We start from the raw sequence: 27,678 nt of genomic DNA, 5'->3' as shown, positions 1-27,678 counted from the left end.
AGTCGGGGACGCAGTGCGTCGTGTTATGAGCTCCCGGAGTCTTGCCCCTCGGCTGGCTGGACCTGGACTTCGGGGTGATGCTGCCTGCGGTCCGGACGAGACCGTGCTCTACCCTGAGGGTCTGGCTGCTCAGACTCTCCCGGGTTCAGGTCCAGCACCTTACGTCTTCGCGGCCGCGGACGCGCCCCTGTTGGTGTGTGGGAAAGCTTGAGCGGCGGTGAATCGGTGCCCTGGTGCTTGCAGGCAGCTGGGAGCGGAGCTCGCCAGCCCTGGGCTCGCCGATTGGCTGCTTCCGTTTCCGCTTTTACCTTCTTGGCCTCGGAATTCAGGTGTGAAGTGCCAGGCGGCTGGGCGTCTACCCTGGAAGCTCTCAGAGGATGCGCTTTGCTCTCCAGTGAGACATTAACCTCTCCTTTACAAGTTTGAGCTACTCGGCAGCAGTTTCCGTAAATAGTTAGGATTTATATTATTTTTTTCTTTTTTCTCCTCGGCGGAACATGTTGATGTCTATGATTGCCTTTAAGCGATTGTTGTGCTGACAGCTTAAATGACTTTTTCTCAGAAAGGCTATATTATTTTCTCCCCCAGGTGATCATATCCTTGTTTTCCATGAGGGATCTTGACGACAATATATGCAAACGATATATCAAAATGATAACTAATATCGTTATATTGAGCCTGATCATTTGCATTTCTTTAGCTTTCTGGATTGTGTCTATGACTGCAAGTACCTATTATGGTAAGTATGAATATTCTGAGTTGTTTTTCTGTAGTCTGTTTGGGGGAATTTTAAATTACACCATTGCAAATTCAAAGTCTTATCCTCCGAATAGTTATAAGTGGTTGTGTTTACTTAACTTCCACAGACTTAATTTATCCTACCAACATGAAAGCATAAATAGTGCCTTGAAATTTCAAAGCCTTCAATAATGTTTGGTGTGATGATACTAGTTATACCTACTTCAGAATATTTTTACATTTTATGTAATTATTACATCTAATGTTGGTGTAAGGATAAATAAGGTGAAGAGTAGTCTTGTAAAGCGATTATAGTGATGCTTTTAATTTTGAATGAGAATATTAATAATTAGTTTCACGTGTCCTGTAAAAATAACAATGAAAATAAAAGTATAATATTTATATTTGGAGATTTGGAGGATTTGTCTGCAGTCTGGTTACTTCTGAAGAGCAGATTCCTTTTAAAGCCTGGAGCCACTTAGCATAAATATGAGGTACTTATGGCTCAGATCTTTAAGGTTTCAGAGTTGTCTTAGAGCATAAGTATGTCTTTACAGAAACTCTCTTGGTAGGCAAAAGTGAAAAGGAGAATGAGAAAGTTCACTTTTATAAATAGTTGTATCTTAAGTGATGGCCGTTTTATACTTGCCTATTTGCAGAGATAGGTGAATAATCTTGGTTGTTCTCCAAGGGTACAGAAGCTTTCAGGGCTTTTCCTTCATGTGATTCACAGCAGAGAATAGGGGCTGCCAGAGGCAGGAGGCAGCAGGAGAAGTTTCTGGTTAGTGTTAACTGTGACTTGAACTAAAAAGAATAAACTTAGGGCCAGGCAAATGAGTAAAGCTGTCCATTTCTTTGTGTATTAAACACACAGAAATAGTTTTCATGTCCAGAATAGGATTTTTCCCATTTTATGTTAGATGTTTGTCCATTTTATCTTTCATTTTCCCATTTTTGGCAGAGATATGGGCACAAGTGATAGTTCACGTTTTTCTTTACTAAGGAGACCATGCAGAGCTTTGGTGTTTAGGAGTCTGAGGGGGAGCAGTGGGGACTTCTCCCTGGAAAGCCATGGTTTATCTAAAAGAGGCAGCCGCTCTTCACATTCAGTCAGTTCTGCTATGTGTGTGTAGGGCAGAGTTTCCAGTTTTTAAAACAGAAACCAAGAATCTGGATTTTCGTATGAAAGCTCCTAATCTATAAAAATTGACCCAAATTGTTTGAAAGCACTATGCTAGGCAAACATCTATGAACTGGATGCAACCTTTGGAAGAAATCAATTGCTAATCATGAGATCAGACATGTAGTTGTGAGAATGTTACTTAAAAAAAAAAGAAAAAAAAAACTGTGAAAGAGAGAATTAGATCCTTGTTAAGAAAGGAGTCTGTTCTGTGTAGTTGTTGAAGTGTAATACCTGCTTACTTTTAAAAAATGTGCAACTAAAGATTCATTTCATATCTCCTATATGTTTAATATGTATAGAAATACACATTATTATAAATACCTGTAGATGGTTTTTAAAACTTTGACAGGACTTATTCATAGAATTGCCCCTCTGAAAATATGCAGGTCTCAGTGTAAAATTTTAGTTTGTTTACTTCATCTCAGTTTCTTAAACTAATTATGGCAGTATTTTAATCAAGAATGTAGTTATCAAAGCTTAATGCCAAGACCAACCTATGCAGGCTTCACACAATTTGTTCTGTGCCTTTATAATTTTTCAGGAAATTTACAGCCTATTTCTCCTTGGCGTTGGCTGTTCTCTGTTGTTGTTCCAGTTTTGATCGTCTCAAATGGCTTTAAAAAGAAGAGTCTAGATTACAGTGGGGCTTTGGGAGGTATGTTTTTATTTGGAATGTTTAAACTAGCCATATACTGAGTGCTTGCTTGTATAGTTTAAACTCATGTTTTCTAAATTTTGAATATGAGACAACAAATTGTCATGTTATATATTTTAGACCATGATAAAGTTGTACATCACTTACCATTACTAGTCTATCAAAATTGTAGATACTAACATGCATTTTTAGTGTATACATACAAATTTAACTTTGTAATTGATTTCAAATAAATTAATAGGGTAAACTTTTGAGGACCTTGTCCATTCTACTCCATTAGTTGGATTAATTGATCTCCTGCTACCAGAAACATTGGAGCACTCCTCCCTCATAGGTGTAAAATAGAGGAGCAGTTACAAAGCGTAACTCTTGGAAATTGCCCTTAATAACCTCTGACTGAGCAGTCCAAACTGAGTGTTCTAGACTAATTCTTCAGAATTGACTTGAGTACAGGACTTTTTCTCATTTGTTTAGTAAATATATATTGAGTACTTACTGTGTGCCACTGTTCTAGGAGTTGGGGATATAGCTATTAACAAGAAGGATGAAGTTTTGGTTCTCATGGACCTTTCTTTAGAGCAGATAGATAATAGGTAAGATATGAAACATTGCAGATAATGATAAATTTTGTGAGAAAAATTAAAGTATGTATATTGAGGCATGGAGGACATTCTTCTATAGATAGGGTCAAGGATAACCCCTCTCTAAGGAACAGTTTGAACTGGCATCTGAAGAAGCCAGCAGTGAGAAGATCTGAGAGAAGCATGTTCCAGGCTGGTAGAAGAGCAGGTGCAAAGGCCCCAGCATATTAAAGCCTGGCGTATTCAAGGGTGAGAATAAGGCACATTTGACTGGAAAATAGTAAGAAAAGGAAAAGTAGTGAGAGAGAAAGAAATTGGCAGGAGCCAGATTATGTGAGGGCTTGTAGACCACAGTAAGGATTTTATTCCAAACTAGGTGGGCTAACAGCTGAGAGGAGGCATGATTAATGAAATTCTTAGTCCCTGCCATATGTGGGTACCATTAAGTTCTTTGATTGTTGGGTCAAATATTTAGAAGCACTTTCAGTCAAATAAAGTTTGATATAAAAAGGCAGCACAGCATATTGCCAAGAGTGTGAACTCATGCCTATTTTTGAATCACTTACTAGTTAGGTGACCATGGGCAAGTTACATAACTTTCCTTGCCTGTGTAATAGGGTTAATAATAGTATCTACCTCATAGGGTGTCACAGGGAGTAAAGCACTTTGAACAGTGCCTGGTACGTTATAAGTGTTCAGCAAGTGTTAGATATTCAGATTTTTATTATTTTTTTATGCTATCATCACATGCATTAATGGAGAAGTATATAGTTATTCAAAGGTTAATGAGACAGTTGGTGGGTGTTCTAGTTTGCTAATGCTGCCAGAATGCAAAACACTAGAGATGGATTGGCTTTTATAAAAGGGGGTTTATTTGGTTACACAGTTACAGTCTTAAGGCCGTAAAGTGTCCAAGGTAACACATCAGCAATCGGGTACCTTCACTGGAGGATGGCAAATGGCGTCTGGAAAACCTCTGTTAGCTGGGAAGGCACGTGGCTGGCATCTGCTCCAAGTTCTGGTTTCAAAATGGAGTTCTCCCAGGAGGTTCCTCTCTAGGCTGCAGTTCCTCAAAAATGTCACTCTTAGTTGCACCTGGGGTATTTGTCCCTCTCTCAGCTTCTCCAGAGCAAGAGTGCTTTCAACGGCTGTCTTCAAACTGTCTCTCATCTGCAGCTCCTGTGCTTTCTTCAAAGTGTCCCTCTTGTCTGTAGCTCCTCTTCAAAACATCACTCACAGCTGTACTGAGTTCCCTCTGCCCCTCAACTCATTTATATGACTCCACTGATCAAGGCCCACCCTAAATGGGTGGGGCCACACCTCCATGGAAATATCCAATCAGAGTCATCACCCACAGCTGGGTGGGGCACATCTCCAAAGAAACACTCAAGGACATCTAATGAAAACTGATAATGTCTGCCCACACAAGATTACATCAAAGATAATGGCGTTTGGGGGACACAATACTTTCAGCTGGCACAGTGGGGTAATGGGCAATGCAAGCTGCAGAAAATTGAAGTTAACCCTCCTAAAGTAAGATTAAATGAAATATTCTCACTTACAAGGTTATATTGTTCTAGGCTTCTTAGTGCTTAATGAGGCGTTCATATCAGATAAAGTCATTACATTGCTAGCAGCCCCCTATTTATGCTCCAGTTTGATGGAGTTTATCAAATGCAGTAGTAGATGGAACTATGTTGTTAACTTCCTTTTCGTCAGTAACTGGTGGTTCTAAAGTCAAGAAGCAAAAAATAATATGTATGCTTCTAAAAAGATATTCGGATACTGCAATACTTTGCTGGAACTGTTTCAGCATAAACAGTTGACACCTACTGGATTACAAACTACTTGAGGACAGAGAGTGTATATTACGCTTCTGTGTCCCATGCTTTTTTGAATAGTGCTAGATAACTAGTAGGTGCTTAGGAAATATATTTATATTGAGTTTTAACACCTCTGCTCTCTTCCTAAGTGCATTTCATTCTATGTTGGTATCATTTTGCTTGGAGCTTTTTTTTCTTTCTTTAAGAATAAGAAAATGTATTGCTGATTGAAATTTAACAGTCATTAGGAATACGACTGCAAGGCACTTAGACTCTCAATGTTGTTAATTTTCCCATCTGTAAAATGGGAGGGAATAACAATATCTTTAGCATTGGGTTATTGTGAGAGGAGGCATCCTTGTAAAATGCTTAGCACGGTGCCTGGCAAACATAATTAGTACTCCTTAAATGTAATTTATTATTGGTTTCCTTCTACTACTTTTCAGTCATAAGGAATTTTACTATCATTTGCCACATCTTGCCTTTAGTGTGCTTAGAATTGAGAAGTAAGAATTACAGAACTTTGGGGGTAGACAATACAGAGTTAATGCTTAAAATGTACAGAGTTTGTTTTTGGGATGATGGAAAAGTTTTAGTGATAATGGACAGTGGTGATAAAATAGTTACAGAACTTTTCTCAGGATCTGGATACTTGTAGAGTCCTCCTTGACACAGGGTAATATACCTCGGTGATGATAGAAAGGGAAGAGGGATGGGGCAGTGCTTAAGGGAGACACTGAATTGGAGGGCTCTAATCTCCTGGAAAGAGAATATTCAAGAATAAGGAGAGGGTCACAGGAGGGAATGTGAGAAAGCGCTTGCAAACTGTAAAGCGCTGTGAAGGTGACGTTCTTCAAATAAGTGTTTGTTGGATGTGCTCCTTTGAATATTTGTACATGGACATTTTGTCATCATGCTTTGACTTGGCAGGTTAAAATTTTTTTTTAATATTCATTTTACTGAGATATATTCACATACCATGCAGTCATACGAAACAAATTGTACATTTGACTGTTCACAGTACCATTACATAGTTGTGCATTCATCACCAAAATCAATCCCTGACACCTTCATTACCACACACACAAAAATAACAAGAATAATAATTAAAGTGAAAAAGAGCAATTAAAGTAAAAGAGAACACTGGGTGCCTTTGTCTGTTTGTTTGTTTGTTTCCTTCCCCCATTTTTCTACTCATCCATCCATAAACGAGACAAAGGGGAGTGTGGTCCTTACGGCTTTCCCAATGCCATTGTCACCCCTCATAAGCTACATTTTTATACAATTGTCTTCAAGATTCATGGGTTCTGGGCTGTAGTTTGATAGTTTCAGGTATCTACCACCAGCTACCCCAATTCATTAGAACCTAAAATAGGGTTGTCTAAATTGTGCGTAAGAGTGCCCACCAGAGTGACCTCTTGGCTCGTTTTGGAATCACTCTGCCACTGAAGCTTATTTCATTTCCTTTCATTTCCCTCTTTTGGTCAAGAAGATGTTCTCCATCCCATGATGCCGGGTCTACATTCCTCCCCGGGAGTCGTATTCCATGTTGCCAGGGAGATTCACTCCCCTGGGTGTCTGATCTCATGTAGGGGGGGAGGGCAATAATTTCACCCTTCAAGTTGGCTTAGCTAGAGAGAGAGGGCCACATCTGAGCAACAAAGAGGCATTCAGGAGAAGGCTCTTAGACACAATTATAGGGAGGCCTAGCATCTCTTTTGCAGCAACTTTCCCAAGGGGAAGTCCTGTGGTAGAGGGCTCAACCCGTCAAACCACCAGTCCTCTATGTCTGTGAGCACATTAGCAACCATTGAGGTGGGGGAGCCCAACACCCCTGCATTCTCCACCAGCAACTCAAGGGGGCTCTGCATATTTTTTCCTTTTTTTTTTTTGTTTGTTTGTTTTTAAACTTTTTTTTTTAAATCAACCATATAAAAAATTTAAAAAATAAAATTAAAAAAAACATACAATAAAAGAACATTTCAAAGAGACCATAACAAGGGAGTAAGAAAAAGACAGCTAACCTAAGATAACTACCTTACTTCTGACATGTTCCTACTCTACCCAAAGAAAGTAACCTAATATAGCAACATTTCTGTGAACTTGTTCCTACTATACCCATCAGAAATTAACAGCCTATAGTCATTCCTAGGCATTCCCAGAACGTTAAATTTACCCAGGATAGCTTATCTGTTCTTATTGAATTATCATTCTCTCTTCCTTAATTGCTCTCTATAGCTAGTTCCCCTACATTCTACATTATAAACCATTTGTTTTACATTTTTCAAAGTTCACATTAGTGGTAGCATGTAATATTTCTCTTTTTGTGCCCAGCTTATTTCGCTCAGCATTATGTCTTCAAGGTTCGTCCATGTGTATATACCACATTTTATTTATCCACTCATCTGTTGAAGGACATTTGGGTTGTTTCCATCTCTTGGCAATTGTGAATAATGCTGCTATAAACATTGGCATGCAGATATCTGTTCGTGTCACTGCTTTGCGATCTTCCGGATATATACGGAGAAGTGCAATCGCTGGATCGAAGGGTAACTCTATATCTAGTTTTCTAAGGAACTGCCAGACCGACTTCCAGAGTGGCTGAAGCATTATACAGTCCCACCAACAATGAATAACAGTTCCAATTTCTCCACATCATCTCCAGCATTTGTAGTTTCCTGTTGTTTAATAGCAGCCATTCTAATTGGTGTGAGATGGTATCTCATTGTGGTCTTAATTTGCATCTCTCTAATAGCTAGTGAAGCTGAACATTTTTTCATATGTTTCTTGGCCATTTGTATTTCCTCTTCAGAGAACTATCTTTTCATATCTGTTTCCCATTTTATAATTGGGCTGTCTGTACTATCGTCATTGAGTTGTAGGATTTCTTTATATATGCAAGATATCAGTCTTTTGTCAGATATATGGTTTCCAAAAATTTTCTCCCATCGAGTTGGCTGCCTCTACCTTTTTGACAAATTCCTTTGAGGTACAGAAACTTCTAAGCTTGAGGAGTTCCCATTTATCTATTTTTTCTTTTGTTGCTTGTGCTTTGGGTGTAAAGTCTAGGAAATGGCCGCCTAATACAAGGTCTTGAAGATGTTTCCCTACATTATCTTCTAGGAGTTTTATGGTACTTTCTTTTATATTGAGATCTTTGATCCATTTTGCGTTAATTTTTGTGAGAGTGTGAGGTAGGGGTCCTCTTTCATTCTTTTGGATATGGATATCCAGCTTTCCCAGCCCCATTTGTGAAAAGACCATTATGACCTAGTTCAGTGACTTTGGGGGCCTTATTCAAGATCAGTCAGCCACAGATCTGGGGGTCTATCTCCGAATTCTCAATTAGATTCCATTGATCAATATGTCTATTTCTGTGCCAGTACCATGCTGTTTTGACAACTGTGGCTTTATAATGAGCATCAAAGTCAGGGAGTGTAAGTTCTCCCATTTCGTTTTTTCTTTTTTAGAGTGTCTTTAGCAATTCGAGGCATCTTCCCTTTCCAAATAAATTTGATTACTAGCTTTTCCAAGTCTGCAAAGTAGGTTGTTGGAATTTTGATTGGGATTGCATTGAATCTGTAGATGAGTTTGGGTAGAATTGACATCTTAATGACATTTAGCCTTCCTATCCATGAACATGGAATATTTTTCCATCTTTTAAGGTCCCCTTCTATTTCTTTTAGTAGAGTTATGTAGTTTTCTTTGTATAGGTCTTTTACATCTTTGGTTAAGTTTATTCCTAGGTACTTGATTTTTTTAGTTGCTATTGAAAATGGTATCTTTTTCTTGAGTGTCTCTTCAGTTTGTTCATTTCTAGCATATAGAAACATTACTGACTTAAGTGCATTAATCTTGTATCCCGCTACTTTGCTAAATTTGTTTATTAGCTCTAGTAGCCATATCATCGATTTCTCGGGGTTTTCCAGATATGAGATCATATCATCTGCAAACAGTGACAGTTTTACTTCTTCCTTTCCAATTTGGATGCCTTTTATTTCTTTGTCTTGCCGGATTGCCCTAGCTAGCACTTCCAGCACAATGTTGAATAACAGTGGTGACAGCGGGCATCCTTGTCTTGTTCCTGATCTTAGAGGGAAGGCTTTCAGTCTCTCACCATTGAGTACTATGCTGCCTGTGGGTTTTTCATATATGCTCTTTATCATGTTGAGGAAGTTTCCTTCAATTCCTAACTTTTGAAGTGTTTTTATCAAAAAGGGATGTTGGATTTTGTCAAATGCTTTTTCAGCATCTATTGAGATGATCATTTGATTTTTCTCTTTTGATTTGTTAATGTGTTGTACTACATTGATTGATGTTCTTATGTTGAACCATCCTTGCATGCCTGGAATGAACCCCACTTGGTCATGGTGTATGATTTTTTTAATGTGTCTTTGGATTCGATTTGCAAGTATTTTGTTGAGGATTTTTGCATCTGTATTCATTAGGGAGATTGGCTGGTAGTTTTCTTTTTTTGTAGCATCTTTGCCTGGTTTTGGTATTAGATTGATGTTGGCTTCATAAAATAAGTTAGGTAGTTGTGCCGCTTTGAATGTATTATGTCCCCCAAACACCATTATCTTTGATGTAATTTTGTGTGGGTGGACCTATCAGTGTTAATTAGATTGGAATTCTTTGAGTGTTTCCATGGAGATGTGCCCTACCCAACTGTAGGTGATAACTCTGATGAGATAATTTCCATGGAGGTGTGGCCCCACCCATTCAGGGTGGGCCTTGATCAGTGGAGCTATATAATGAGCTGACGGGCAGAGGGAACTCAGTGCAGCTGAAGAGGAGCTATAGCCAAAAGGGACACTTTGAAGAAGGCACAGGAGCTGCAGATGAGAGACAGTTTTAAGACAGCTGTTGAAAGCAGACTCTTGCTCCAGAGAAGCTAAGAGAGGATAAATACCTCAAGTGCAACTAAGAGTGACATTTTTGAGGAACTGCAGCCTAGAGAAGAACATCCTGGGAGAAAGCCATTTTGAAACCAGAGCTTTGAAGCAGATGCCAGCCACGTGCCTTCCCAGCTAACAGAGGTTTTCTGGACGCCATTGGCCATCCTCCAGTGAAGGTACCCGATTGTTGATGTGTTACCTTGGACACTTTATGGCCTTAAGACTGTAACTGTGTAACCAAATAAACCCCCTTTTATAAAAGCCAATCCGTCTGTGGTGTTTTGCATTTCACCAGTATTAGCAAACTAGAACAATAGTGTTCCATTTTCTTTGATGTTTTGAAGGAGTTTAAGTAAGATTGGTGTCAGTTCTTTTTGGAAAGTTTGGTAGAATTCCCTTGTGAAGCCATCTGGCCCTGGATATTTATTTGTGGGAAGCTTTTTGATGACTGGTTGGATCTCTTTGCTTGTGATTGGTTGGTTGAAGTCTTCTATTTCTTCTCTGGTCAGTCTAGGTTGTTCATATGTTTCCAGGAAATTGTCCATTTCCTCTACATTATCCAGTTTGTTGCCATACAATTGTTCATAGTATCCTCTTATAATTTTTTTAATTTCTTCAGGATCCGCAGTAATGTCACCTCTCATTCATTATTTTGTTTATATGGGTCTTCTCTCTTTTTGATTTTGTCAGTCTAGCTAGGGGCTTGTCAATCTTGTTGATCTTCTCAAAGAACCAACTTTTGGTGATATTTATCCTCCCTATTGTTTTTTTGTTCTCTGTGTCATTTATTTCTGCTTTAATCCTTGTTATTTCTTTTCTTCTACTTGGTTTAGGATTGGTTTGCTGTTCATTTTCTAGCTTCTTCAGTTGATCCATTAGTTCTTTGATTTTGGCTTTTTCTTCCTTTTTAATATATGCGTTGAGTGCTATAATTTCCCCCTCAGTACCACTTTTGCTGCATCCCATAGGTTTTGGTATGTTGTGTTCTCATTTTCATTCGTCTCTATATATTTAGCAATTTCTCTTGCTATTTCTTCTTTAACTCACTGATTGTTTAAGAGCGTGTTGTTTAACCTCCCAGTATTTGTGAATTTTCTAAGTCTCTGATGGTTATTGACTTCTAGTTGTATTCCATTGTGGTCAGAGAATGTGCTTTGAATAATTTCAATCTTTTTAAATTTATTGAGGCTTGTTTTATGTCCCAGCATATGATCTATTCTGGAGAAAGTTCCATGAGCACTTGAGAAGAATGTGTATCCTGGTGATTTGGGATGTAATGTTCTATATATGTCTGTTAAATCCAATTCATTTATCAGATTGTTTAGGTTTTCAGTTTCCTTATTGGTCTTCTGTCTGGTTGATCTATCTATAGGAGAGAGTGATGTGTTGAAGTCTCCCACAATTATTGTGGAAACATCAGTTGCTTCCTTTAGTTTTGCCAATGTTTTTCTCATGTATTTTGTGGCACCTTGATTGGGTGCATAAACATTTATGATTGTTATTTCTTCTTGTTGAATTGCCCCTTTTGTTAGTATATAGTGGCCTTCCTTGTCTCTCATAACATCCTTGCATTTAAAGTCTATTTTATCTGAGATTAATATTGCTACACCTGCTTTCTTTTGGCTGTAGCTTGCATGAAATATTTTTTCCATCCTTTCACTTTCAATTTCTTTGTGTCCCTGTGTCTAAGATGAGTCTCTTGTATGCAACATATTAATGGTTCATTTTTTTTGATCCATTTTGCAAATCTGTATCTTTTAATTGGGGATTTTAATCCATTTACATTCAGCGTTATAACCGTGACGGCATTTCTTGAATCAGCCATCTTATCCTTTGGTTTATGTTTGTCATATATATTTTTTCCCTCTCTCTATTAATATCCTTTAATGTACCATACTGAATCTCTTTAGTACTGAACCTTTCTCCATGTCTCTCTCTCCTTTCTTTGTTTCTTTGTCTGTAGGGCTCCCTTTGGAATCTCCAGTAGGGCAGGTCTCTTGTTAGCAGATTCTCTCAGCATTTGTTTGTCTGTGAAAAATTTAAGCTCTCCCTCAAATCTGAAGGAGAGCTTTGCTGGATAAAGTATTCTTGGTTGGAAATTTTTCTCACTCAGAATTTTAAATATCTCATGCCACTGCCTTCTCACCTCCATGGTGGCTGCTGAGTAGTCATTACTTAGTCTTATGCGGTTTCCTTTGTATGTGATGAATTGCTTTTCTCTTGCTGCTTTCAGAACTTGCTCCTTCTCTTCCATATTTGACAGTGTGATCAGAATATGTCTCAGAGTGGATTTATTTGGATTTATTCTATTTGGAGTTCGCTGGGCATTTATGATTTGTGTATTTATGGTGTTTAGAAGATTTGGGAAGTTTTCCCCAACAATTTCTTTGAATACTCTTCCTAGACCTTTACCCTTTTCTTCCCCTTCTGGAACACCAATGAGTCTTATATTTGGATGTTTTATTTTATCTATCATATCCCTGAGGTCCATTTCGATTTTTTCGATTTTTTTCCCCATTCATTCTTTTGTGTTTTCATTTTCCATTCTGTCATCTTCCAGGTCACTGATTTGTTGTTCAACTTCCTCTAGTCCTGTACTATGAGTATCCAGAATCTTTTTAATTTGGTCAACAATTTCTTTAATTTCCATAAGATCATCTGTTTTTTTATTTACTCTTGCAATGACTTCTTTATGCTCTTCTAGGATTTTCTTGATGTCCTTTATATCCTGTGCCATGCTCTTCTTCATATCCTTTATATCCTGTGCCATGGTCTTGTCGTTCATCTTTAGTTCTTTGATTAATTCCTCCAAGTACTGTGTCTCCTCTGATCTTTTGATTTGGGTGCTTGGGCTTGGGTTATCCATATCGTCTAATTTTTTCATATGCTTTAAAATTTTCTGTTGTTTTTGGCCTCTTGGCATTTGCTTAACTTGATAGGGTTCTTTTAGGATTTGTAGACCAATTGAAATCCTTATCTGTAAAATGTCAGATCTACAGCTTCATGGAGTACACTTTTTGTAACTAACCAGCAGGTGGCGTCCACGAGCCACCTGTTCCCCTCAAGCCAGTTCTCCCCCACTTTGTCTTTGTGGTGAGTGGGGGGTGAGTCTTGTGGGGTCCAATTGGTGTACCAAGCTTGCGTATATAGTTGGTGTTGCCCTCCCTGTATATGGGGCGTGTGTCTGGGCAGTCGGGGGGGGGGGGGGAGCGGCTCTAAGAATCAAATCTCCCTGGTGTTCCTGGAGTTTTAAAGCTGCTGCAATAGTCTAATCCTTCAGTTCAGTCCTGCCACATTTTGTCTCTGCTGCTGACCCACAAGTCCTTGGTATTGGCGTATGGCCCCTGAGACTTGCGAGTGGGTCCCTTTTCCAGGCCGTGCACCCCCAGGTCCTTGTTGAAGGATGACTGTGCTGTGTCACAGGTGAGTGCCTTCTCCCCAGGGCGGGTCTGGGCTGCAGGGCTGTGTAGGGAGTCTCCCAGTCTGATGAAAGGATGGCTGAATGGGGCATGTTAATTCACACTGCTCTGCCTTCCCAACTCTGGGACAACCGGCTAAGGGTGCAGGGAAGGCTAATGTCCACGCCCGATTTTGTGGTATGTGCGTGTTTATATGTGTTATTGGAAGCACTTCCATCACACTGGGTTGTCTGGGGCAGCTCTGGGCTATGGGGCCGGCGACTGGTAGGAGTATTCCCTGTCCACCAGAATGATGGCTGTGAGAGGACGCCCCCCTTTTCTTGGGAAGTTGTGGTGTTTAATGAATTTTCTCAGCCACTGGATTATTGCCTTTTGTCTCAGAGCTCTCTTAGTTCTGCTCTTGTCTTGACCTGCCCAAATTGCAAGTCTTTGAGGCTTTCTTTATTGGGGTCTTAGAGTAATTGTGTTAGAAAAAGATAAAAAAAGATTAAAAAAAAAAAAAAAGGGCCCTCCTCACAGATCTAATGGGCTATTGAAATGCTAAAAGACAAAGCAATTAGAGCTATTAAGGAAAGATCCAGGGGGCAGAGAGATCGGTTTTTCTTCAGGATTTGCATATGAGCCTCAGGGCCTGAGCTCTGCCCTTCCCCTTTCTATGTTCATCAGAACTCCAAAAAGCCTCCACTTTTATTTTTGGGTTTTTCTTGCTGTTTTTGCTATCCGTATCTCCTCTCCGCCTGGCTGGCTGCTCCCCGATTCTCTGATGTCTGGTCTCAGTCTGTCTATGATTGGAGTTTGGATTAGTAGAATGAGTTTCCAATAAGAGCCGCCACTGCAGTTCTCCCTCCTCATTCCCAGCGCTGACGGCCCCTCCTCCCATGGGACTGAGCCTTGCAGGGAGGGGCGCAGGTCCCCTGGCTGCAAAAACTTACAGATTTCGCTGATCTCAGCAGTTCCATGTGTTCATGAGTGTTGTATGAAGTATGCCCAAAGTCAAATTGCTCTGCGGTGTCCAGTCCACGCAATTCCTGGCTTTCTACCTACTTCCCTGGAGGAGTAACTAAAACATACAACTCACCACTCCGCCATCTTTCCCCGCCTCTTCCTCTGCAGGTTTAAATTTAATTTCACTTGCCAGTGCTCTTAGGTTTAGTGGTTTATCATTATTTTATTCATTCAGCACATATTTAGTGAGGGTCCCCTGTGTGTTAGACACTGTCTGGACACTTAAGATTTAACAGTGAACAAAATGGATAAAAATCTCACGCTCATAGAGCTTACAGTTCTAACCAGGGGAGACAGATGATAAACAAAATGTGTTTGAGACAGCTAATCCCCAGAAAGAGTTGTTATAAGTGTGCTGGGAACAGCAACATGTGATGTTGCCAGAACAAGTCAGCCAGTTGTGCTCCATGTGTTCTCGTGAGGGCTGCTTTACCTCTTTTGGTTACCATGGTTCAGGTCTGGTTTTCAGTCTTACTGGAAGAGAAACCTCACTCTTTCAGGACCTAGAGTTGATCAGAGCCAAGAGCATTAACACTGCTCAATGTTACATAAGGGAAAAAATATGAACCCAAATGCCACTTTGTTAATCTGGTAAAATTACAGAACTACCAGACAGACCATAATACACACATCATGTTCAGGCATGTGCTATTCTTGTGGTCAGGCCACTTGAGAAGTCAGATTATAATTAGAAGTTTGCTTTGGTGTAAGTACAGAGTCTGTAAAACAGTAATGCAAGTCCACAGGTAAAAGGGTCCCTTCTCTGACATTCCATAATAAGCAAGAGATTAGATTTGAATTTATTAAATTACTATGAAATTCCAGTCTTGCCTTTCCCTTTTCTGCCTCCCAGAAACTACATCCATGTCACCTTGGTTGGAATTTGGGGTATAACTCTACTCTTACAATCAGAAACATTTGTAGACAATGTTGGTTTACTCCTTGGGATGGCTATTTGCATCTGTTAGGTATGGAACTTAAGCAGCAGCCATAATCCTTGAGTCTTCAGGTTCTTTGAGAGCACCCTATGGTCATGCCCATGAACCCCTTAGTCACTTTGGGTGGAATAAGCGTGAACAATAGAGAGCAGTTATTAATCTAAAAGAGTTCAAGCATAGCTGCAAATTGCCAAAAATTTTCCAACATATTTTTAGACTACGTGAAAGAAACCGTTTCTTCAAAGCATGTTGACTTTAATTTATTTGCTTTCATTGAACCTGCCAGCAACATGAACATGGTCGCTTAATGTGGTATTTTAAGGTGGTTGAAGTAGAAAAGATGTAGGTGCCTTTTGCAGCATTTAAGTGTAGGTGGTTGTCTTAAGGACCTCCTGCTTTGGGTTTGTGGAAGGCTGTATACTTTAAGTGCAGTGTCTTTGAGTGATGATTAGTAAATGTGAAGAAAGTGCTGGCATTGGACAATCAGCATTGCAACCATCATAGTAAAGATTAGATCAGGCAAAAATCATAAGTAAATATGAAATCTAGGTGCATATTATGAGGAGGAGCAGGATATTTGTATGGCCTTAAAGTGCTTCCAACAGATTGCTTCTGACTGTAAATAGAAATACAGTAATTAAGTAGTATAGAAATCAAACAATACCTTGACTGAGTGATGAGAATTAATACAGTATTACCAAATCACAATATTCACAATATTACTCACCAAGAAGAGGATGGACATCAGGTGCCTCCAGATGTGACACCCTCAGAAGGACGCATCACTTATATAGTATCTGAGCCAAGAATGCATAACCTGAATCTAATCATGATAAAACTTCAGACAACCCAAGAGGAGGAATATTCTGATTTTTTAAAAATGGGGGGATTGTATTTCTTCAGAAATGACAGTGTCAGAGAAGACAGAGAAAGGCTTATAGAAATCATCCATGCTAAATGAGGCTAAAGAGATGTGGCAGTTACCCAAGGCTGGATCCTGTACTGGAGAGGAAAATGCTATAAAGGACATTATTCAGTCCATTTAAAAAATTGCAATAGAGGTAGATAAAAGTATTGTATCAATTGGAAATTTACTGAAATTTATAACTATATTGTGATTATGTAAGCATTTATCCCATCATGAAGGGCCATGATGTATATAACTTATCCTCAAATGGTTCAGAAAAATATATTTTACAAGTAAATGTATAGTTAGGAAGTATGTGCATAAATTATAAGGTATATGGCTCTTCTTTCTACTATTCTTATTCCTGCAGCTTTTCTGTACACTTGAAATTATTTCCAAATAAAAACTTTAAAATTTTTTTTAAAAGGTTAACTTGGTAAGCATAAAGTCAGAATGAGAAGAGTTAACTAGATAAATTTAATTTCCAGAGACATTAAAACACTGTCCACAATAAATTTGTACTTGATAAGTAAGTCAGATATTGAAACTGGTCAAGCCACCTTGACTACTGGACCATACTTAAGGCAAAATGACAAATTGAAGCTCCTATTTTGTAGTTGCTTTCCAGATTATCTCAATCTGTTAGTAAATTCTTTCTTCAAATTGATGTGATGGTCAAGTTCATGTGTCTGTGAACTTAACCTCAAGCTATGGTGTCCAGTTGTTTGGTCAAGCAAGTGCTGGCCTGATTGTTACTGTGAGGATATTTTGTGGATTGATTGCATCATCAGTAAATTGATTGCATCTATGACTGATTACGTTTGCAATCAACTGAGGAGATTGCCTTCAATGATGAGAGGAGTCTCATCCGATTAGTTGAAGGCCTTAAAAAGGAGAAGGGATGATTTCAGCCGTTAGAAAGGAGGAATTTCCATCTTTACGTCAGCCAGGCAGCTTCTCCTGGGAAGTTCAACGAAAACCTTCCTCAGAGTTCCCAGCTCGTGACCTGCCCTATGAAATTTGGACTTGCTCATCCCCACAGTTGTGTGAACCAATTCTTATTTTAAAAATCCCGTTACATTTAAATCATATAAATATATATATATATATATATATCTTGTCAGTTCTGTTTCACTAGAGAACCCTGACTGATATACTAAGTATAGTGTTAAAGATATTGTTAGGGACAGTCACATTCAGGTCTGACTTCCTGGGGTCACCTTCAATGAATTTTGTGTATTCTGAATAGAATAGTCACACACTTATCTTGTGTGTGTGTGTGTGTGTGTGTGTCATTTTTGTCATTTTACTAATTTCACTCATTATATTATGACTCTAGTTCATTTTTTTTCTTTTTAATTTTTATTGGGATTGTTCAGATACCATACAATTATCCAAAGATCCAATGTTTACAATCAGTTGCCCCTGGTACCCTCATACAGCTGTGCATCCATCACCACACTTAATTTTTGTTCAATTTTTAGAAACTTCATTACTCCAGACAAGAAATAAAGTGAGAGATGAAAAAAGAAAAAGGGGAAAAAAAAAAAAAAAAGGAATCTCGAATCCTTCCATATCCCTAACCAACCCCCCTCAATTGTTGACTCGTAGTGTTGGTATAGTACATTTGTTACTGTTTATGAAAGAACATTGAAATACTACTAACTGTAGTATATAGTTTGCAACAAGTATATATTTCTTCCCCATATGCCCCTCTATTATTAACTTCTAGTTGTATTGTCATACATTTGTTCTGGTTCATGGAAGAGTTTTCTAATATTTGTACAGTTAATCATGGATATTGCTCACCGTAGGATTCAGTTTTATACGTTTCCATCTTTTGACCTCCAACTTTCCTTCTGGTGACATATATGACTCTGAGCTTCCCCTTTCCACCTCATTCACGCACCATTTGGCACTGTTAGTTATTCTCACATCTTGCTACCGGCACCTCTGTTCATTTCCAAATATTTAAGTTCATCCTAGTTGAACATTCTGCTCATACTAAGCAACCACTCCCCATTCTTAAGCCTCATCCTATATTTTGGTACCTTATATTTCACAACTATGAGTTTACATATTATAATTATTTCTTATCAGTGAGAACTGTAATATTTGTCCTTATGTGTCTGGCTTATTTCACTCAGTATATTGCCCTTGAGGTTTGGTCATCAACCCATTTTTTTTTTTAAGATGGTTTTGTTCACACACCATACATTCCATGCTAGGTAAACAATCAATGGTTCTCTGTATGGTCACATACTTATTTGTTCACCACCTTCACCAGTGTCTATATAAGGGCATCTACATTTCTTCCACAAGGCAGGAGGGACAGTCAAAGAGGGTAGAGAGGCAAAAGAAAGAGGAAAAAAAAATGACAGCTAGGAAGTAGCAAAAGAAAAAGTAACCTTAAATCAAAGTAGAGTAAAGAGTCAGACAACACCACCAATGTCAAGTGTCTAACATGCCTCCCCTATCCCCCCCTCTTATCTGCATTTACCTTGGTATGTCACCTTTGTTACATTAAAGGAAGCATAATACAATGATTCTGTTAGTTACAGTCTCTAGTTTAGTTGATTGCATCCCTCCCCCAATGCTTCCCCATTTTTAACACCTTGCAATGTTGACATTTGCTTGTTCTCCCTCGTAAAAGAACATATTTGTACATTTTATCACAATTGTTGAACACTCTAGATTTCACCAAGTTACACAGTCCCATTCTTTATCTTTCCTCCTTTCTTGTGGTGTCTCACATGCTCCCAACCTTCCTCTCTCAACCGTATTCATAGTTATCTTTGTTCAGTGTACTTCCATTGCTGTGCTACCATCTCCCAAAATTGTGTTCCAAGCCACGCACTCTTGTCTTTTATCACTCTGTAGTGCTCCCTTTAGTATTTCCTGTAGGACGGGTGTCTTGTTCACAAAGTCTCTCATTGTCTGTTTGTCGGAAAATATTTTGAGCTCTCCCTCATATTTGAAGGACAGCTTTGCTGGATATAGGATTCTTGGTTGGCAGCTTTTCTCTTTCAGTTTCTTAAATATATCACACCACTTCCTTCTTGCCTCCATGGTTTCTGCTGAGAGATCCGCACATAGTCTTATTAAGCTTCCTTTGTATGTGGTGGATTGCTTTTCTCTTGCTGCTTTTAGGATTCTCTCTTTGCCTTTGACATTTGATAATCTGATTATTAAGTGTCTTGGCATAGGCCTATTCAGATCTGATCTATTTGGAGTACACTGCACTTCTCGGATCTGTAATTTTATGTCTTTCATAAGAGATGGGAAATTTTCATTGATTATTTCCTCTGTTATTACCTCTGCCCCTTTTCCCTTCTCTTCTCCTTCTGGGACACCAATGATACGTACGTTCTTGTACTTTGTTTAATCTTTAAGTTCCCAGAGACGTTGCTCATATTTTTTCATTCTTTTCTCCGTCTGCTCTTTTGCGTGTAGGCTTTCAGGTGTTTTGTTCTCCAGTTCCTGAGTGTTTTCTTCTGCGTCTGAGATCTGCTGTTGTATGTTTCCACTGTGTCTTTCATCTCTTGTGTTGTGCCTTTCATTTCTATAGATTTTACTAGTTGTTTTTTTGAACTTTCGATTTCTGCCTTATGTATGCCCAGTGTTTTCTTTACAGCCTCTATCTCTTTTGTGAAATATTCTCTAAACTTTTTGAATTGATTTAGCATTATTTGTTTAAATTCCTTTATCTGAGTTGAAGTGTACATTTGTTCCTTTGACTGGGCCATAGGTTCATTTTTCTTAGTGTAGGTTGTAGTTTTCTGTTGTCTAGGCATCTGACCTCCTAGGCCACCCCAATCAGGTTTTCCCAGACGAGAACAGGTTCAGTCACAGGAGGAGGAAATATTCAGTATCTGGTTTCCCTGATGGTTTTTCTTAGAGGATTGATACACCTGTGCTTTTCTGCCCGGCAGGTGCACCTGTCAGCCTGTCATCAGCTGGTGTAAGAGGGTGTGGCCTGTGGCTCTCCTCCCCCAGGCTTTGGGGTCTGGATCCAGAGAGGCAGGCAGTAGAGCTCCCTTTCCTCTTGGGAAGCTATGCCCCCTCCAGAGAGGTATTCTGCATATCAATAAGTTCTTTGTTTCTCTGACTCTGCTGATCAGAGTGTTTTGATTTTAAAATGGCTGAGGCTTTCTTTACTGCAAAGCGCTGTGGGCTGAAAACGGCTGAGGTTTTCTCCACAGAGAGAGAAAGAGGTTCACCCATCAGCCAGAGATAGCACCTGATCCTCTGGGCTCCCCATCCTGAGACAGATAATGTCCCCCGACTCTCCCAAGGTCAGTTGTCACCAAAAGCCTCTGCCTGCTTGTTGGGGATTCGCTATCTGTGTTGAGCAGTTAACATTAAAACCCCAGTTGGAGGTGGGCTGAGACAGTGCTGTTCTCTAGCACCGCGAGACTTCTGTGAGGGAGGGTCTCTCGGCTCTCAGCTCTCGGCGCGGGTCTGCAGTTTTACTTACAGATTTCATGCTGTGATCTCGGGCATTCCTCCCAATTCAGGTTGGTGGATGATGAGTGGACAGTCACGTTTGTCTCCCCGTTGTTATTCCAGGTTATTTACTAGTTTTTTGGTCATTTATGAATTGTTCTGGGGGGACTAACAGTCTTCCACTCCTCTCTGTGCTGCCATCTTAGTTCCTCCTCTAGTTCATTTTTGAAGGATTAATTTCAGTCCTTGGTGATAGGGATGAGGGTATTTTGCTCTCTCTACCACTCAGTTCCACTCACAGTACATTTTTCATTATTGTAACAAAAGGCCTTTAAGGATTGAAAAAGCCCATTCCGGCATATTTTTACGCTTTCTCTATAGAATTACATAGAGAGAAGCTTTGTAACTTCTTAGTAATACATATGAAGTTATTTTAAGAATCAAGCATTTTTGACTGATTTAGCAGTTGATGTCAGTTGCCTCTTTCCACATTGCTGTGATATCAAGAGAGAACATTTTTCCTTTTTTAATCTATTGTCTCATGAAATTTAAGCTCTCCTCTTATCTATTTTCCTGATTGAACTGCAGGTTTTATAAGCCTTTCTTGAAAATGGGTGTTCATTGAAAAATGAAGGAAGTTCCCTTCTTTTTTGTTTGCCCAAACGCAATCTAAAGAGAAAACTAAAATTGTGTTCACAGAACATAGTCCATTTTTAGTTTTCACATGAAAGAATGTAAAATAATCCAGGATTAGTTTTCATGGATTTTATGAAGGAAAACCTAGCTAAGAAAAACCGTCTCCATCCCCCTCACATAGTTTGTGGGGCTCAACAAGAGAACATGTGAAAGATTTCTGAAGAACATAAAAAGCTTATCCTTTTTTGAATTTCCTAAAAAATCCCAGGCTATGGGGGATGGGGGATGTAAAAAATAGAAACTGAAAGACTATAATCTTACTTCCCCAGAGAGAAGAGTTACTTTGGAAATTCTTCAGACATCTGTCTAAACATTATGTATAATGCATACTGTTTAATACAAATGAGATCATTACTGTTCATACAGTTCTGCAACTTGATTATGAAAAGGTTGTCTAAAATAATATATTCATATAAAATTGCTTGAAAGGAGAACAAATATGGGACAAATGCATGTCTCAATTTAATCAAAATGGCATTCAGTTTACTGATGGATAATATCTTAGTTGGTAGAATTGTAAAGATATTGGAAATATGCATTTCAGGTTGTAATGTAAAAATAAAAAATTCCACCGTGTGTGTGTGTGTGTGTGTGTGTGTGTGTGTGTGTGTGTATTTAACAGCATTGGTGTATGAATTAAGTATAATTCTGTGTGTATGTGTGTTTCTTTCAGGTCTAGTGGTTGGATTTATCCTAACCATTGCAAATTTCAGCTTTTTTACCTCTTTGCTGATGTTTTTCCTTTCTTCTTCAAAACTGACTAAATGGAAGGGAGAAGCAAAGAAGCGTCTAGATTCAGAATATAAGGAAGGTAAAATGAATTATGTTTGACATTACTTAAAATAATACATTTTGTTTCACCCTAAAGTTATCATAAGGTTTTAATTAGAATGTGTTGTTTAAACTGTTGAATTGTAAATTTTATTTGAAAATTACTTGAAGTAGTACCCTAATTTAGTTTATTATCATTTCATTACAATAGCAAGTAACAGCAAAATTTTAGAAACGCTAAAGTCTATCATTAATTCTTAAACATTTATTAATAACAGTACATAATGTGGGCAAAGATGCCAAACCACTTTTAGTCTTTTGCTTTGTTTTAGTCATTTTTTTCTTTTCTAAAAATTTAAAGCTTAAGTTCCTATAACTATGTATTTTCCTTCTGAGGGGAAAATATTTCTTGTCCTTTTATCTGCTTGTTTGTTTCCAGGTGGGCAGAGGAATTGGGTTCAGGTATTCTGTAATGGAGCTGTACCCACAGAGCTAGCCCTGCTGTACATGATAGAAAATGGCCCCGGGGAAATCCCAATAGATTTTTCCAAGCAGTACACTGCTTCCTGGATGTGTTTGTCTCTCTTGGCTGCACTGGCCTGCTCTGCTGGAGACACGTGGGCTTCAGAAGTTGGCACTGTTCTGAGTAAAAGCCCACCAAGGCTGATAACAACCTGGGAGAAAGTTCCAGTTGGTGAGTCCTGATTTAAGTTTCTCAAAAGAACAAAAGCAAATAAAAAACCTCTTGATATATTGTATATCTTATTTAAAAGCCTTCTAAGAATTTTACTTAGTCTCCTTTACTGGAAAATTGCTAAAGGCTATGAAGTTGGTAATAATAAGTAATATTAAAATAATATTTATCTAGGAAATGTCCTAGGTAAGTGATACAGAACACAGAGATTGACCCATGACCATAACAATGACGAAGGTAAAGGAAGGGGCCAATAGAATACTTATGGAGGGCCTGTTATGTGCGTAATGCTGTAACATATTTCAATTCCCCATTATCATTTTCATCAACTACTATACTGCTACTTCTTTTTCTTCTCCTCCTCCTTTTCCTTCATCATAACTGCTAACATATTTTAAGCAACTATTAAGTGTAAAGCACTGTTCTAACTGCTCTACGTGGATTAACGTTTAATAATCATAATAAACATATAAATTGGTTCTTCTGTTATTTCTGTCTTAACAAGGAAACTAAGGCACAGAAAAGTTAAGTAACTTAAACTCAGTTATACAGCCTGGAAGTCAAAAAACAAAGATTGAAACTCAAGCAGTTTGGCTCCACTGACCATTCCTCTTCATTGCTTAGAATGTCAGAAGTTACTGAGGAAAAAATACTGTTTTCTAAGTAGACCATGGTCTTTGGATTGCATTTTTTTCCTTTAAACTCGGTCTTGATTGGATAGGTACCAAAATTGTTTGCTTTCCTTGACCTTAGGTATTTGCTATTTGTTAACCATATGATTTTGTGCTTGTCTCTTCTTCAGGAACCAATGGAGGCGTGACATTAGTGGGCCTTGCCTCCAGTCTCCTTGGCGGTACCGTTGTGGGCATCACATACTTCCTCACACAGTTGGTTTTTGTGAGTGATTTAGACATTTCTGCTCCCCAGTGGCCAATTATTGCATTTGGAGGTCTGGCTGGATTGTTAGGATCAATTCTGGACTCATATTTAGGAGCTACAATGCAGTTCACTGGTAAGAACATTACCTTATTATTGCAGCTTACTGATATATTTTTTTAATAGGGAAGAAATATGGAAAAGAAAAAAAAAATGTGTCAAGGAAAACAAACCCAAAGATGTAGGAAATTGAGGGACCAGGAATCATAGGGCAACATCTCCTCTGAAATTTTAATTTTCTGATTCTTTTGTAATAAATTAATTGAAAGAGGATTAGTCCTGTGGAGCATTGAGTAAAAGTTGTGTGGGGAGGATACGATGGTGCAGGGAAGAGATGCTTCTTTTTATAGGCCTTTACCTAATCCCAGGAAAATAAGACATTTGGAATCAGATCATTTTAATGTACCCTCTTCCATACATTTTCTAAGTCCAATTAAGAGATACTTATTCCTTTCACCTGATTAACATGCACATGACCTACTTTTCTACATCATGCTTACCCTCCCCCCTTCTGAGTTTTTAGCCCCACCCAAGATATGTAGGACAGTCTATTTTCCTCAAAATTTCCTGTGCTTTGCTTCTGAAGTTCTCCCATCTTGACATATTCTTTTAGGTGTGTATTGGCTCCACACTCTTGTCAAAACATGTTTTCTCCTTTGTTTAACATCCTGAAGAGGCTAGGAGCTTGGAGAGATGCTCCCTGAGCATAGTCCTCCCAATGTTCTCCATGCCCCCAAGATGATCTGCTTGTCCTTCTACAGAATGTTTGTTCTCTCAGTTTCATTAGCCTCATCCAGATACTGAGGAGAAAGAAGTCTGATTTTAATTCACATTAAAAAGCCAATAATTCTACACACAAACAGTATACATGTTTTTAATAGAGCCTAGGTTTTATTCTAAATTGGACTCTAACTGGGTAAGTTTTTGATCATATCGAATGACTTGAAAAAACGCGAGCATTAGGAGATATTGATTTATTGATTTTCTGTGGGCCTTTGTGCCAACACAAAGCTGGGCCCTTGATATCCAGTGCTGGGATGACAAAAATGATCCCTACTCTCAGGGGCCTCACAGGTTGATCCAGGAGGAGAACCACTAGAAAGGCAGGCCCAGCCTGCCAGTTCCATGCCATCTCTGCTTTTCACGCTCTCCCTTCTACTTCTGAAGGAACTACAGAGGTGTTGAGAGTACAATAGTGAGATGTTGTGAAGCCCATTTATTCAAAGAGGTTATATGTAATTAGGGGGTTCCATATATAACACCATATAAATTATTCACTAGAGTCATCTACTTTAATAGATGGTCTCCTTTGGAGGAGAAAAGCTAATTTGCTCTCTTTTTTTTTTTTAATCAAGTCATTTGGATTTTCTGCTCATTTGCTCCCTTTCCACTCCAGGTTTGGATGAAAGCACTGGCATGGTGGTCAACAGTCCAACCAGTGAAGCGAAGTACATAGCAGGAAAACCCATTCTTGATAACAATGCAGTGAATCTGTTTTCTTCTGTCCTTATTGCCCTCTTGCTCCCAACAGCTGCTTGGGGTTTTTGGCCCAGGGAGTAAATCCTACTTCGTTTCCATAGGCTGAAACCTAAGTGAGTTCAGCTAAATTTGCAATTCCAAGTTCAATCTAAGAATAATTTTAATCACGTAAGTAGAAATACCAGCTCCTCCCAGATTCCATTATGATAGAATTCCACAATTTTCTTTTCATCATCTCCCTTGTAACAGCTAACATCTTTCTAGAGAAAAAGAAAAGTGCATAGAATTTATACATATTTTTCTTTTGATGGCTCTTCTTGAGCAGTGAAACTATATTGTTCCCCCCAGAACTGAAAATTATACATGGTAGATAGAAGTTTTGTTTTATTTAACAGTGTAGGCACTAAAAGTGATGGAATTTTAAAATAGTTCTCTGTTGTGGCAGAGAAATGCCACTGTGCCAGCTTCCCAAATGTTGTATCTGTTTTCAGTGGCTTAAATTGATGTGTGTGGAAGCCTAAATAAGTGTAGTATCCTGGACTTTTCCTGTTACTTTGCCATTCTCAATTGTGAAAAGTGTTAAATTTGTTTCCTAGTAAGCTATGTAGCCTACTCCATGCTTGTTCTTCCTGCCTCAAGGTTAGAGGTGGTAAATGTCCTTTTCATATGACTGTTAGAATTTGTGAAAAATTATTTTTAAATAAAAGCAAGAAAGATTTATCTTATGTCTAAAAAAATCTGTACTTTCTGTATATTTCAGCTGCTCTCTGAGCACAAACTATCTAGAATTTAATATTTTGATTGTTTTCTTGAAATACGTATAGGAATCTGGTTGAACATTGGCATCCTGAACAGTTAAAAAGTCACTGGAAAATTATCAGGATTATTTTTTATTTGCTATCCTAAAAGTCACTGGAAGATGTTATGATTTCCTATTATATACCTTCTAAATTGTGCTGCCTTTAAATTGTAGCTTGTATAAAGTGAATTTACTTTTCAGTCTTGTTCTTCACTGTCATTTACTGTATGCTAAAGAAGTTTTGACATGGTGTGGATTGTTTTACTAAAAGTGTTTTAAAGTGTTTATCATGTGATTTCTATCATTCTCCCTCCTTTTTTTAATTAACTTTATCAAAAAATTAAAAAAAATTGAAACGAAACAAAGGAATAAGAAAAACAAATATCCTAAAATAACTTCATTACTTTCAATATATTCCTATTGAAAATTAACAAACTATAATCATTCCTGAGCATTCCCATATCATTAAGATTATCCTCAATATCTTATCTGTTCTTCTTAGAGTATGATTGCCCCTTTCCTGTTCTTAAATTAGAGAATGATTCCATGAATAAGCCCCCATCAGATTGGGTAAAGCTTAGACTTTCTTATTGATGACTCAGACTGTATTACAGTGATAATCTAGGACTGACTTGGTTCATGAAGAAGAAAAACAAAACAAAACAAACAAAAAAATGTGACACCCTTAATCCTTAAACCAAGCAATTAACTGGATCTGAACCAGTGGTTTTCAACTTTGGCTGCATATTGGAATCATCTGAGCATCTTTAAAAAAAGTAATTTTGTCTGGGCCCTAAAGATTCTGATTCATATGGTCTGGAGCACATTCTGGGTTTTAGCTCTTCGTAAAGCTTTGTCAGTGCATTAGAATCACCTAGGGATTTTTTTTAAAACACTTGCCAGAGCCTCTCTAGAGCAACTAAATCCAAATGTCTAAAGGCATGGCCCATGCATGGGTATTTTCAGAAGTTCTCTGGGAGAGTCTAATGTTTAACTGGCTTGAGAACCACTGAATAAGAATATCCTACAGCATTACACTTAAAAGAAGCTTCAGAAGAGGGGGACTTGTCATTTTTAGGCAGACAACTATTAGTACTAGCATGACACACTCTCCATGGAATCTGTTAGTTATGCAATATCTTGTAGCTATATCACTTGCCAAATAATTCCTGTGGCAGTTTTTTGTGCAGCCTGTTTATTGTTGCAACTGTTGTAACATGCCTTTTCTCTTTTCCTGGGGACTCATCCTCATATCACACTGTGGAACAAAAATATATTTATTGGTACCATCTTTGGTTGGTAGAAACACCATAATCATTACTAGTTCAGGGAAATACCATTTGACAATCCTGTATTTGAAAACTCAGGGCTAGTTGTGTTTGGGAATCAAAAATTTTCAGATTTTAGAAAAGTTACAGGGTACATATAACATGCTTTAATTAAAACTCTCAAAATGGTATAGAGAAACACCTCATGTTCAAACATACTGTCATTTCTGTGATGAATGTAGGAATAGCTTCACTAAATGCAGTAACTAAAGACACATAAAGAGTGTCCGATCAGGTCAGGTTTTGCCTATAGATAAGCCTCCATTGAACGTATGAAGAAACTTTATTTTCAGAGCTTTTTGAGTATGAGAATTGCAAATAAATTGTGGCTGTGTCCTTTTTTCCTTCTTTTTAAAATTTTAGATGTATTTTACTGTAACTT

At 38.3% G+C, this 27,678-nt stretch overlaps 1 protein-coding gene across 4 annotated transcripts; it reads left to right on the top strand.

The window, feature by feature from the left end:
• Positions 1-26,253, top strand: TMEM19 (transmembrane protein 19). 4 transcript variants are annotated; one of them, XM_037847184.1, is made up of 7 exons: positions 1-329; positions 589-739; positions 2,463-2,576; positions 21,963-22,100; positions 22,500-22,754; positions 23,557-23,766; positions 25,087-26,253. In XM_037847184.1, exons 2-7 carry the CDS (start codon positions 610-612, stop codon positions 25,248-25,250), a joined length of 1,011 nt encoding a protein of 336 aa, XP_037703112.1. In that variant the 5' UTR covers positions 1-329; positions 589-609; the 3' UTR covers positions 25,251-26,253. The 4 variants fall into 4 exon arrangements, with proteins under 4 accessions (XP_037703112.1, XP_037703109.1, XP_037703110.1 ...); XM_037847181.1 differs by having other exon boundaries at positions 1-394; XM_037847182.1 differs by having other exon boundaries at positions 1-446.
• Positions 26,254-27,678: the final 1,425 nt, after the last annotated feature.

The sequence above is a fragment of the Choloepus didactylus genome, chromosome 8 (assembly GCF_015220235.1).
Source record: "Choloepus didactylus isolate mChoDid1 chromosome 8, mChoDid1.pri, whole genome shotgun sequence".
In the NCBI taxonomy this organism is placed as follows: Eukaryota; Metazoa; Chordata; class Mammalia; order Pilosa; family Megalonychidae; genus Choloepus; species Choloepus didactylus.
Note: the sequence above shows the minus strand (reverse complement) of the source record. Positions and strands in the feature narration are given on the sequence as shown.